The sequence below is a fragment of the Hipposideros armiger genome, unplaced genomic scaffold (assembly GCF_001890085.2).
Source record: "Hipposideros armiger isolate ML-2016 unplaced genomic scaffold, ASM189008v1 scaffold_23, whole genome shotgun sequence".
Lineage (NCBI taxonomy): Eukaryota > Metazoa > Chordata > Mammalia > Chiroptera > Hipposideridae > Hipposideros > Hipposideros armiger.
The window spans coordinates 4,687,004-4,699,953 of record NW_017731373.1 but is presented as its reverse complement, the minus strand read 5'-3'; the positions used below and the strand labels follow the sequence as shown (position 1 = coordinate 4,699,953).

The following is a 12,950-nucleotide window of genomic DNA, read 5'->3' as shown; positions in this document are numbered from 1 at the left end:
AACAGCGGTTCGATGCCAGCCCGAGCTGAGCAGCCACTAAGCTACCAATAGGTAGCAGGATGGCTCAGCTAAAAAAAAAAAAAAAAAAAAAAAAAGGAAAGGAAAAAAAAAAAAGAAACAGTATGCATAGACTCAAAGTATCTCCCCCAATGTTCATTAACTGTAATGAAAAAGATAATAACTTTACAGTGAAAAATACCCAGCAGACACCACCTTAATCAATTGAATAAGGTTAATATTACTACTAATCAGACATATTGACATGATGAACCCCCTGATATGATGCAATGAGAAGGACACACCATTTCAGTGGAATTCTTGCCAGAAATGCACATTATAATTATGAGAAAACATCAGATAAACCAAACTGACAGATATTCTATAAAATAACTGACCAATAGTCTTAAAGGTGTCAAAGTCATGAAAGAAAAGGAAGGACTGAGGAACTGTCACAGGCTGGAGGAAGCTAAGAAGAAACAACTAAATGCAATATGGGATCCTGGATAGGACTCTAAAACAGAAAAGGATGTTAGTGGAAGTCTATAGTTTAGTTAATAGTATTGTGCCAATTCTAGTTTTGATCGTTATACTGTGAATATGTAAGATGTTAAAATTAGGCAAAGCTGGGTGAGGAACCTTTGTACTATTGTTATAACTTTTCAGTAAGTCTAAAGTTAGGTCGAAATAAAAAGTTTAACCTGCAACTCAATAATATAAAGACAACCCAACTGAAAAACGGGTAAAGGATCTGAATAGACAGTTCTCCGAAGAAGATACACAAATGGCCAATAGGCACATGAAAAGATGCTCAACATCACTAGTTATCAGAGAAATACAAATCAAAGCTGTAAGATACCACTTCACATCCACTAATATGGCTAGAATCATTAAAAAGGCAAATAACAAGTGTGTTGGTGTGCGTATGGAGAAATCAGAACCCTTATACACTGTTGGTGGGAATATAAAATGGTGCAGCAGCTTTCGAAAACAGTCTAGCAGTTCCTCAAACGATTAAACATAGAGTTACCACATGACTCGGCGATTGTACAACTAGGCATATACCCAGGAGAAATGAAAACATATGTACACACAAAAATTTGCAGAAGAACATTGATTAGCAGCAGTATTCATAATAAGTAGATGGTGGAAATAACTAAATGTCTATCAACAGACAAGTAGATACATAAAATGTGGTGTATATATATTATATATATTAGAATATGTATATCCTATCTGTACAATAGAATACTAGTCAAAGAAAGGAATGAAATACTGATGTAGGCTACAACATGGATAAACCTTCAAAACCTTATATTAAGGGCAAGAAATCAGTCACAAAGAAAGACCATATATCGTATGATTCCATTCATATGAAATGTCCAAAACAGGGAAATCTATAGAGATAGGAAGTAGGTGAATGGTTGTCTAGGGCTGGGGGTATGGGAGATGACACATATGATGACATGCATATACTAAAAACCACTGAATTGTATACTTCAAATGGATGTAATGTATGGTATGTGAACCATAGCTCAATAAAGTTGTTTTTTTAAAAAAGCCCTTGGTCCTTCATTTCACTTTTAATTTGCTTCTTTCACTTTCCCTTGTATTGCTGCCATGTGCTGGCTATTGTTTTAAAATACCTGTCAGAACCATCACGTCTTCCATTTTACAAAAAAAGCAAACATGAAACAATGCAAAGAAAACAAAAATGTAAGGATATTTTTCTCTATCTTTCTGAAAATACATCCCAAATATAATCAGGTTCTACAAAACAGATGACTTCATTTATCCTTTTAAAAAATGAAATTTTGAATAAAACACATATAAACAGCATTTGGACATTTTTTAGTTAATCAAGGAAATCTGACTAGGGGTTGGCTATTAGATGACAGCAGGGAATTACTGATTTTTGTTAGATGTGATTATTGTTGTCTAGTTAAGAACTTTGTTAAGAAGTTCTTACTTTTTAGAGACATATATAGAAGTGTTTTAGGAGTCAAATGACCCAATGTTAGGGATCGGCTTTAAAAATGCTACAACAAAAAAAGATAAATGAAGTAAATATGGCAAAATATTGATAACTGTTGAATCTGAGGGATGGATGGGGGAGGGCAGATGGAGGTATTTTCTCTTTGTTAAGGCATGTTTGAAGTTTAAAAAAAGAAAAACAAATGACTATTATTCTTTGAGGCCAAAGGACATATAAACAAACCACTTTGAAAGCCACTTCTAGGGAACAAGGTAGAAAATAAATAAATGGAATAACAGATATGTAAATAGTGGTTTGCAAATCATAGGCAACACCTTTTTTTAAAGGCCTGTTTAAAAAATAAGACATTTCTTCAAATCTTACTCAGGTTATCCTGTGGCTGTTACATGTCCATAATATATGTTTTATTGCTATTCAGAAATGTTCAAATACTAATTCAGGCAGGAATTTTTTTAAGTATATATTTTATACTATCACACTGAAATCACTTTACTATCACTGAAATACTTACTCTCTGAGGTTTGGCTCTTTGAAATGGAGAGGGGCACACCTTCTTCTTCTGCCTGGCAGCTCCACAGGTACATCTGCTGACTGGCTTTCAGATTTAATGGCGGTATTTGAAACAAAACTGGTATTTGTCAACTCCTGCAGTGTTCTACCACCTGAAAAGAATATTTTCACAAATATTTGTAAAAATAGAGAGATATGGAAATATGGGATATTCAGTGGTTTGCAAATCATTGGTAGCAAATTTTTAAACTTAACAATAACCAAGTTATCATTTAAAATATTATAATTGTAGCACTAAAATTATTTATAAATCGGTTTAATTTTTCTCTAGCCATAATGACAGAAAAGAAACTTAAAATTTGAAACAATCAAGGTAGCCCACATTTTAATTCTGGAATCACAAATAGGCTGATAAAAATTCTTCGTGGTCCAACTCTATTCACAGATTCATTCAACATTTGTCAATTGCTCACTCTGTGAAAGGTACCATGATAAAAATAGAGATGAAAGATGGCTCCCGTCCTCTAACACGCATGTCCTGCAACTCTAGACCTGTACTTCTTTTGCTTCAGTATTCCTTTTACCTGGAATAATAGCCTGATGCATCAAAATCTTAAGTGTTTTTTAACTTGAAAAGACATCTGCACCCCCATGTTCATAGCAGCATTATTTACAACAGCCAAGACATGGAAAGCACCTAAGTGTCCATCGCAGGATGAATGGATAAAGAAGTTGTGGTATATAAATACAATGAAATGTGATGCAGCCAAATAAATAAATGAGGAAATCCTACCATTTGCGACAACACAGATGGACCCTGAAGACATGGTAAGTGCAGTAAGTCAGACAGAGAAAAAACAAATATTTTATGATCTCAGTTATATGTAGAATCTTAAAAAAGAAAAACCCAAATTCAGAAAGAGATCAGACTTGTGGTTACCTAGGCAGTTGATGGGAGGGGGAATTGGTAGGAGGTGGTTAAAAGGTATAAACTTAGTTACAGGATAAACAAGTACTAGAGCTGTAATATATAGCATAATGACTATAGTTAACGCTGATGTATGACATATAGGAAAGTTGTTAAGCGACTAAATCCTAAGAGTTCTCATCACAAGGAAAAATTTTTTTATTTTTTTCTTTCTGTTGTATCTGTATGAGATGATGGATGTTAGCTACACCTATTGTGGTAATCATGTCGCAATATATGTAAATCAAACCATCATGCTGTACTCTTTAAACTTATACAGTGATGTATGTCAATTATCTCTCAATAAAACTAGAAAAAAAAGTCCTAGTGTTCTACACATGTAGTGAAATGTAAGGCTCCCAGTAGAAAATTTTAATTGATATGGGGATATCTAATATTACAAAATTTCTAATAACAAAGGAACATCCAAAGGAAAATGCAGGATAAGTAATGTTATATAGATTATGATTTCAAGTACATATTTTAAAAATCCACAGTTTAAGTCTGCATGCAAACGACAAAATGTTAACTGCAGTTCTTCTGGGTTGTTGTTTTTCGATTCCTATTACTTTGATTTTCTACTTTCAATTTTCTGCAAGGAGTATTATTTTAATAACTGGGGGAAAATAAAAAGTAAACATTAAGGTAAAAATCCTACCTATCCTTTAAGGCCTAAAATGCTACCTATTTCATGCTGTCTTTGCATGTTCCTCTAGACAAAATTACTCCCCATTACACCCTTAGCATAATATGTATGCTTTTATTAAAGTATTTACCACTGTATTTGTAACTTTTACATACATGTATTCTGAGGAAAGGGAGTTGGTAGTGTTGATTTTTTACTTCTCTAAAATATCTAGAATAATGCTTTGATCACAATAAATATATACTTGTTGGAGAGACTCTCCCACCCTAAAAAAACCTGCAATTGTCTTTGGTAAAATTAATCCAGGGCAATTCATTATTATATATATTCAAAACTCTCAATTTCCTTCAAATATATGAAAAAGGAAATTATCTGCCTAATGACATTGACAACTTTGTGATAAAGGTCAATCTGTTTTTTAGGTTATAAACGTCCAAGACATTCTCATTGTTATTGTTTCAAAATATTAAACTTTCTTTAAATTCCTTCATATTGTTTCTATAGGTCAGGCTACACAGTTAAATATTATTTTTAAATTCCGTAAAAATATCAGTTGTAAGAGGCAATATTTTACTGTTTGTGAAAAAAATATGCTTTTAAAATTTGATCACTTCAGGTATTGACCTACCTATTCCTGATTTCTGTGTTCTCCGGGTGGCATTAAATTTCATCTCTGTCATCTTCTCCTGCACATCATCACTCACTTGAAAGACTGGTGAGTTCTCCAGGGCAAAATTCTCTATTATCTGATTTTTACTAGAAGGAATACGCAAAGGTCTTGAACCCTCACGAATACAGTTAAGGGAAGAATCTTGTATGTTAGCTGAATATATCTGAGAAAAAGAGTTAAACATCTTTGTGTAAAAGTCTGGCTTAATTTTCTCAGTTTCCAAATTTTTTTCCTCATCAGATTTAAATGATATTCCCTGACTGGTGTCAGATATTATCTCCATTACTTCACGGCTATCTGGAGAAGGAGCTATGGAAGTTTTCCTTTTCTTTGACTTGGATGTCGTTTTATTTCCTCTTTTGACCTTGCACTTTCCCTTTATCTCTTCCACAAACAGGATATCATCCCCTTTTTTACTCAGAATTCTAGTGCTTTCCCTTGGATTCTTACATGTTTCTGTTTGGGTACAAGAATCGGCATTTGCTTCATTAGTAATATGCTTTAAACCTGATTCAAAGGAGAGAGACGTCTGTGAAGAATCTGTTAACTGCAAAATAGGTTTGCTTTTACCTTTTGCCAAAATATTCTTTACTTTGCCTGATGACTCTTTCCTATGCTTTTTAACTCGTTGGTTAGGATTTGAAATTTGATCACAATTTTCCTTTTCATTGCTACTGATTTCCATAACTTGGCATTCAAGTTTTTGTTTAGATTCATTTACTTTAAAATCAAGATCTTTTGTAGAACTTTCTTGGCTATGCATATCTTTATCATTATCCCTATATACTTGGTACATTTCAGATATTATTTCTGTCTTCTGATTTATATTCTGCCTAAGCTTATTTACTTTTGAATAATTTTGCTGGGCAGGTTGCATATCAGTGACATGCTTTTTCAAATCCATCATATTCAGGGTGTCATAAACATACAAATTGCCAATATCTTTGGCGGAAAGATAAGCTGTTTGAAATTCATTTGTGACTTCTGGGTTTTCAGAAACAGTTTCTTTATCCTTTTGGGTTAGGGAAAACAAGTTGCCTTTTTCTGGGTCATCCACACCTTTGTCATCATTCCCATTTATTTGGTTCATTTCTGAAATTATTTCTGTCTTCCTACTTCCTTTATGCCAGAGCCTCTTATTTATTTTTGGTCCATTTTGCTTTGCAGGTGGCATATCGGTAACATGTTTTTTCTCCCCCAAAATGTTTTGAGTCTCATAATCACAGAGGTTCCTATTACCTCTGGTGGAAGGATTAGCTATCTGAAATTCATTTGAATCTTCTAGGTTTTCAGGAATGATTTCTTTATCCTTTTGGGATAGAGAAAATAAGTTACTGTTTTCTGGATCGTGCATACCTTTGTCATCATTCCCATATGATTGGTTTATTCCAGAAATTATTTCTGTCTTCCTACATACCTTTTGCCTGTCTATTTTGGATTCATTTTGACAAGCAGGTTGCATACCATGGACATGCTTTTGCACCCCCAAAACATTTTGAGTCTCATAATCACATAGGTTTCCACTATCTTTGGTAGAAAGGCCAAGTGTATGAAACTCACTTGGGTCTTCTAGGTTTTTGGGGATGATTTCTTTATCCTTCTGGGTTAGGAAGAAAGGGTTACCCTTTCCTGGGCAATACACATTTTTTTCATTATATAAATTATTTACTTCAGAAATTACTACTGTTTTCCGATTTACTTTCTGCCTAAGATTTTTAACTTTTGATTCATTTTGCCCAACAAGGACTACATCGGTGATCAGCTTTTGCAAACCCAGCACATTCTGGGGCTCACAATCACATGGGTTTCTGTTATTGCCGGTAGAAAGAGTAGGTGTTTGAAACTCATTTGAAACTTCTAGGTTTCCAGAAAAAATGTCTTTATCCTTTTGGGTTTGGAAGGCAAAGTTAGCTTTTTCTGGGCCATGCACATCTTTATCATTATCCCCATATATTTGGTTCATTTCAGAAATTATTTCTGTCTTCCGATTTACTTTCTGCCTAAGCTTCTTATTTATTTTTGAATCATTTTGCTGAGCAGTTTGCATATCAGTGACATGTTCTTTCAAATTCAACACGTTTTGGGCCTCATAATCACATAAATTTCCATGATGTTTGGTGGCAAGGTCGGCTGTCTGAAATTCATTTGTGACTTCCAGGTTTTCAGAAATGGTTTCTTTATCCTTTTGGCTTAGGAATAAGTTACCTTTTTCTAACTGATGAATCACAAATGTCTGTCTAGAAGCTTTACTTTTATTATAAGCTAGAGAACTCTGAGCCATATCAAATTTACTCTCCTGCTGGAATTGATCTGAACTTTGGGAGAAAGAGGATGTTTCCTCTTGCTCGTTTGTTACATGTATTCTTTTCTTCTTACTATTCTCTGTACTTTGTTTGTCATCTTGGTCAAAGACATTATGAAGAGCTATTGTCTTCCGTATGTTCAACTGAGTCAGGTGTTCAGTGTTGAGGATAAAACTTGGATCTTCTGCATTCACTTTGCCACTCAGGCCAACAGATCTTTTTTCTGGTTCATTTTCGATCTTTTCCTCAGCATTCATATCTGAACTATTTCTAAATTGTCTCTTTGATCTTTCTCTCTTTTTTTCAGAGCTTGAATCTTTCACTTTTCTGAAAGTTTTGATTTCACAGTCATTTGGTTTTTTATTACTTTTATTTTTAGTACCTGTTGAAACTGTAACAATTTTGCTTACTTCACTAGCAGTTAAGTCCATGTCAGCATCATACACAGTTTTCTGCAGTTGACAGCTGTTATCATTACCCTGAACTTGATTCATGCACTCTGCAGTAGGTTCACTAGCAGACTCAGATGAGTCAGGAAGGCATGGTACGTTTCTTTGCATTTTAATATTTATTTCATTAGTATGAGCATTTATCTCATTATTCAAATTTAATTTTGAACTTGAAATCCACTGTTGATCTGCATCTGTAACACAGGGATTGTCTGCAGAAGGATTACTTGATTCTGGTACACGTCTTTTCCTTTTAGTTATGTTACCTAAAGGTGGTTTCTCCTTTCTGTCACTGATAGGCTGGGCATTTTTCATCTCATTCATTAGAGAACTCTTGGAACTTTGGTCTGAGTGGGAATGGCTTTCTATAAAATAGAAGGAAACAAAATTCAGAAATAAGTAATGAAAAGGTATTTATTATTTTAAACAAATTAGATTAGAAATCAAGCTGTTTCACAGGAAGGTTCCTAACAATGTGTTCTGTTCAAAACGCTTACATTATGAAGAACTTATGCTGGTAAAAAATAAAGTAGAAATGATCGGAGTATTCATAAGTCACATTTTACATTTGTATCTATGGGAAATATATACTGAGAATTGACTCTGGCTTGGCGCCAACAGTAGAGTGGGGTTTAGCCAACAGTAGAGCCATTAACATATATTTCTAAATTGGAGGGGGCTAGTGAACCCAAATAACAGTGATAACTCTGTGATAAGGATTGCTATCAAAAGGCTATCCGCAGACAGCTAAGGTTTCTATAAATTATACATATACACACGTAAATTTCTAGAAAGGAAACACAATTCTAAGCTCTAAATTCAATATAGTTATAGTTCCATATCCCAATTGGGAAATCTATGACAAATACATAAGCCAGGCTACACTGCAGGGTTAGTTTGCGCTACCATGTAAACAAAATGGGTCATCATTTTCTCTTGCTCAAACATTATGCAGGCGCAAGTTTCTGCTTTACCACCAATTGGTTATGATCTTGAAAAAGTCATTACACCTATCTAGGCCCCCAATTTTCTTATCTATGAATAGGAGAAGATAAAACTAATATATCTTTTAATTCATAAGCTAAGATACGAAGAAAAGCCTTGAGGCTGGCTCGTTTCTAAATATTGTTCCCAGAGTAACAGTATCAGGCCACTGTGGATCTGACATTTGTCAGCATATTTACTTTTAAATTAAAATGGTAGAAGTTAGTAAATCTGTAACGTAAGAGATCTAACTTATTAACTGTTTATACAACATGGCCCTCAAGAAGAAAATGTGATGAATGTAACTATTTAATACTAATACTCAAAGTACATTTTTAAAAAAAATCTCACCTTTGGGGAGTATATCAACAGTAGAAGAAATATACTCTGAATCATCTAAACCACACATATTCTGATTGTTTTCTTTAAGATACAATGATTCCAAATTACACTGAGTGGATAAAGGTTGTCTTGTTGATACTGAAGAGGGGACATCAAATACTGTCTTTGATGTAATACTGTTGTCACGTTGCATTTCGTCTTTAGCATCATCATCATCATCATCATCATCATCATTTGAAGTTAATGGAACCCTAAAAGCAAGTGGGAATGAATGAAAAATTTTATATTTTACAAAAGTTATTTAGAAAATTACATGGATAGTTCTTTCCATGTTGCCCTGATATAAGATCCAACCACAACCCCCACCCTCCCTGTTTTCAATGAAGACAATTATAGGCAGGAAGTAGGTAGTTTCTAATAGTACAGAACTTGGAATAAAACAAGAATGTTATCCCTACAGCCCCAGTGGCCCCAAAAGGAGATAACTGGTTGGGTTATTACGATAATAATAATGAAATGAATAAAGTTCAAACATAAATACTCATATATAATATTTATAGTTTTCCTATAATTAATTCTATGGAATACTCAAAACTCTTCCTCTGGCTTCAGACAAGTACAATTGTATGTAAAGGTATGTGTGAAATGAAGTTTGCTGTTTCCAAAAGGTATCCATGTAAACTAAAGCCATATTTCTAGAGTAGTTAAATCTATGGGGGTGGGGAGGGAAAGACAGAAATCCACAGAAATAATCTGATAAACTTTCTTGAATTTAAAGAATGAAGAGTCGTATCAAAAAGGTAGGAGGTAGCCAGCAAATGAACCAAAATAGTGATATTTTCTAGTTTTGGACAATTACAAATAGTGCTGCTATGTATATGGCCTTTTGAAATGTATGTACGCATTTCTGTTAGGTATGTACCTAGGAGTAGAAATACTGGGTTTATATATAGAGTTTGGCTTTAGGAGAAAGTTAGGGCATTCTTATTGTGTTCCCACTATTTACTATGCTTGCTCTTGGGTTTTTATAGATTTTCCTTAACTTAAAGAAGTTCCCTTGCACTCCTAGTTTGCTGAAAGTTTTTTCATAAAAGACTGTTGAATCTTGTCAAATACTTTTTCTGTTACTATTGAGAAGATGCCACTTTTCTCTTTTGTTACTACTAATGTAATAAAGTTTTAAATCCCAGTCAAAATTCCAGAAGAGAAGGTGTATGTGTACACACGCGTGTGTAAGTAAATTGACAAGTTGATTCTAAAATTCACATGGAAATGCAAAGGGCCAAGAAGAGCCAAGATAACATTCAAGAACAAAAACAGAAATAAATGAAATGGAGATTCACACTATTAAATATCAAGACTTAGGATAGTGAGTTCAGAAACGGACCCATATACCCATACAGTCACCTGATTTATGATACAGATGACATTGCATGAGGTGGGGAAAGAATGGTCTTTCCTAAATAGGTGGTGCCAGGTCAATAGGATTTCCACATAAAAAAAATAAATTACGACCCTTCCCTCACATTATACCCCAAATTCTAGGTAGACTGAAGATCTAAATGTGAAAGGGAAAATAATACAGCTTTTAAAAGAAAACCCAGGATAACACTTCATGAACTGCCAATTAGTAAAGATTTTCTTACTAACCATAAGGTAGTAACCACAAGGGGAAGGGAGGGATTAACCGATGTAGCTGTATAGATATATAAACTGGATTTTAGAAAGAACTTCTAAAGACACCATTAAGAGAGTGGCGAGTCAAGCCACAGAATAAAACATATTTATAATGCATGAAGAATTTATGTATAATTTGTTTAAAAACTGCAAATCTGCAAAAAAACAACAGACAACCCAATAGAAAAATAAACATATAAACAGATGCTTAAATTATCAGGAAAATTCAAATTAAAACCTCAATTAATATCAGTACACATCCGCCAATATGGCTGAAATGAAAACGACAGACAATAACAAGTGTTGAGGTAAAGAACAGGAGTGTAAACTGGTATAACCCCTTTAGAAAACTGGCAGTTTCTCCTAAAACCAAATACTATATGTAAACCTAGTAATTCTAACCCTAGGTACATACCCAACAGAAATGTGTCCATACATTTCAACAGGCATATACATAGCAACACTTTATGATAGAGCAAAAATAGAAGAAAAAGTAAATGTTTAACATCAGAAGGATGGGTAAATTATGGTATAATAGTTCAATGGAATACTATACAACAACGAGAATAAGTGATCTACAACTACATGCAACAATACGGATGAATCTCACAAACACAATGCGGAGTAAAAGAAAACAGAGACAAAAATCATACATACTATATGATTTCATTACATGAAGTTCAAAACCAGGCAAAATTAATTAATCTATGATGTTAAAAGTCAGGATAATATTTATCCTTGAGTGGGTATTGAGTGGTCACAAGAAAGAGGTACGAGGGGGCATCTGAGGTACTGGCAAAGTTTTGTTTCTTGGTGTGGGTATTGGCTATACAACAGGGTTCACTTGTGAAAATTCACCACGCTCTAAAGATTTTTGCACTTTTCTAACATTCATATTATACTTCAAACAAAAGCTCACTTTAAAAAATACAATGAAACATTATAGAGGGCAAGTTGACACTTGATTCAATGAGTTTATAATGACAGCCAAGATTCATGAAAAAGAGCTAAGTAAAGGAACTACATGTCAACCAAATGTACTATTTTAAAACTACCACAATTAAAATGTACTGGCACAATGTGGTGCTAGTACAGTGTAATAGGCAAAATAATGCAACAAACTAGAAAGAATAGAAAGTGACATAGTAAATATAAGAATTTTTTACTATGGCACAAATAGCATTTCAATATATAAGTGAATTTACTGGTGTACTTAAATAAAAGTAATAAACTTGTGAGTTATATAACAAAAAGTACATTGTCTAAAAGAGACAAGAGGATTTTGGTCAATGTTATTAATTCAGTGAGTCATTTTACCTCTCAGGACGGCAGAGACCGTCTTTAAAATGACTGGTATGAAATACTTGTCAGGTGTTTACTATGACTTATAATCAAATCAATTAAGAACTGGGAATTTTGGTCAGGGGAATAACAATGATGAAATTAATTGTAAAGCTGGGGGCAGTTTGTAAGATAATAAAGGTAGAAACAATTATCAGATTTACCCAGCAGAAACCATGAGGCCAGTGGTGACCTGGAGGAAAAGAAAGAAAAGAACTAAAAAGTACTAAAAAGAACTAAAAAGAACTAAACAGATGAACTTGGTTACTGCATGAGGGTAAGTTTCCTTGGAGCCCTGGAGGTACAATCTGTAACAAGATACTACACACCATCTCATTCCTACCGTAGCAGGCAACTATTGGTTGATGAAACCCAAATATTGTATAACACACACAATTATTCTGTTATATAAAAATCTAAGTACTTTGAACCAGTGTAATTCAAACCCATGTAACTAAAGGTCCATCTGTGGCCTCTTTCTTCTCTAGAGTCTATGGGAAAGCTGAATACTATTTCAAAATATAAAACTGAATTTTATTATAGTACATTTTCAATTCCTCTTACTGGTACAACGTTAAAAAGTATTTCATTATTTATTTTTAAATGTTTTTCTATGTTTCAAGGAAGCAGACCAAATAAAAACTTTCCAAGTCCCACTTTGGTAGAAGCGTGCAAGTTAATATTTAACCAAGTTTTGAAGCAATTACCTTGCAAATGGAAGATGCATAGACTTGCACTGTTTACTAACCCGTTTCTTCTCGCTAGGCAGTAGGAAGGGACTCTGATGGAACTATTTTTGAAAAGAATAAAGAAAATGAACAGAATTTCTAATTTCATTAAATTATGTTTGTTATTAAAGCACCAAATTATACAAGGTTACCAAAAGTGATAGAAGAATTCTTGCATTGGTCTTCAACAGTTCATAGAGAATAATGTGATGATAAGGTTAAACACAGTTCATCCTTAACCATGCCATGCAAAGATAATCACCACTAATATTTTGGTATAACCTCCCAAACTTTCTTCTATGCATATGAATAAACACACATGTGTATACCCACACATACA

General features: G+C 33.7%; 1 protein-coding gene across 2 annotated transcripts in view; it reads right to left on the bottom strand.

Annotated features, from left to right (window-relative positions):
- The window catches only part of SGO2 (shugoshin 2), a 34,734-nt gene that overhangs the window by 5,336 nt on the left and 16,448 nt on the right, over positions 1-12,950 (bottom strand). For both annotated transcript variants that reach the window (XM_019635592.1, XM_019635593.1), the window contains exons 5-8: positions 12,590-12,672; positions 8,874-9,115; positions 4,745-7,903; positions 2,505-2,655 (exon numbers count right to left, since the gene is read on the bottom strand). In XM_019635592.1, coding sequence (XP_019491137.1) covers positions 2,505-2,655; positions 4,745-7,903; positions 8,874-9,115; positions 12,590-12,672 — 3,635 coding nt within the window. The remainder of the gene's footprint in view (positions 1-2,504; positions 2,656-4,744; positions 7,904-8,873; positions 9,116-12,589; positions 12,673-12,950) is intronic.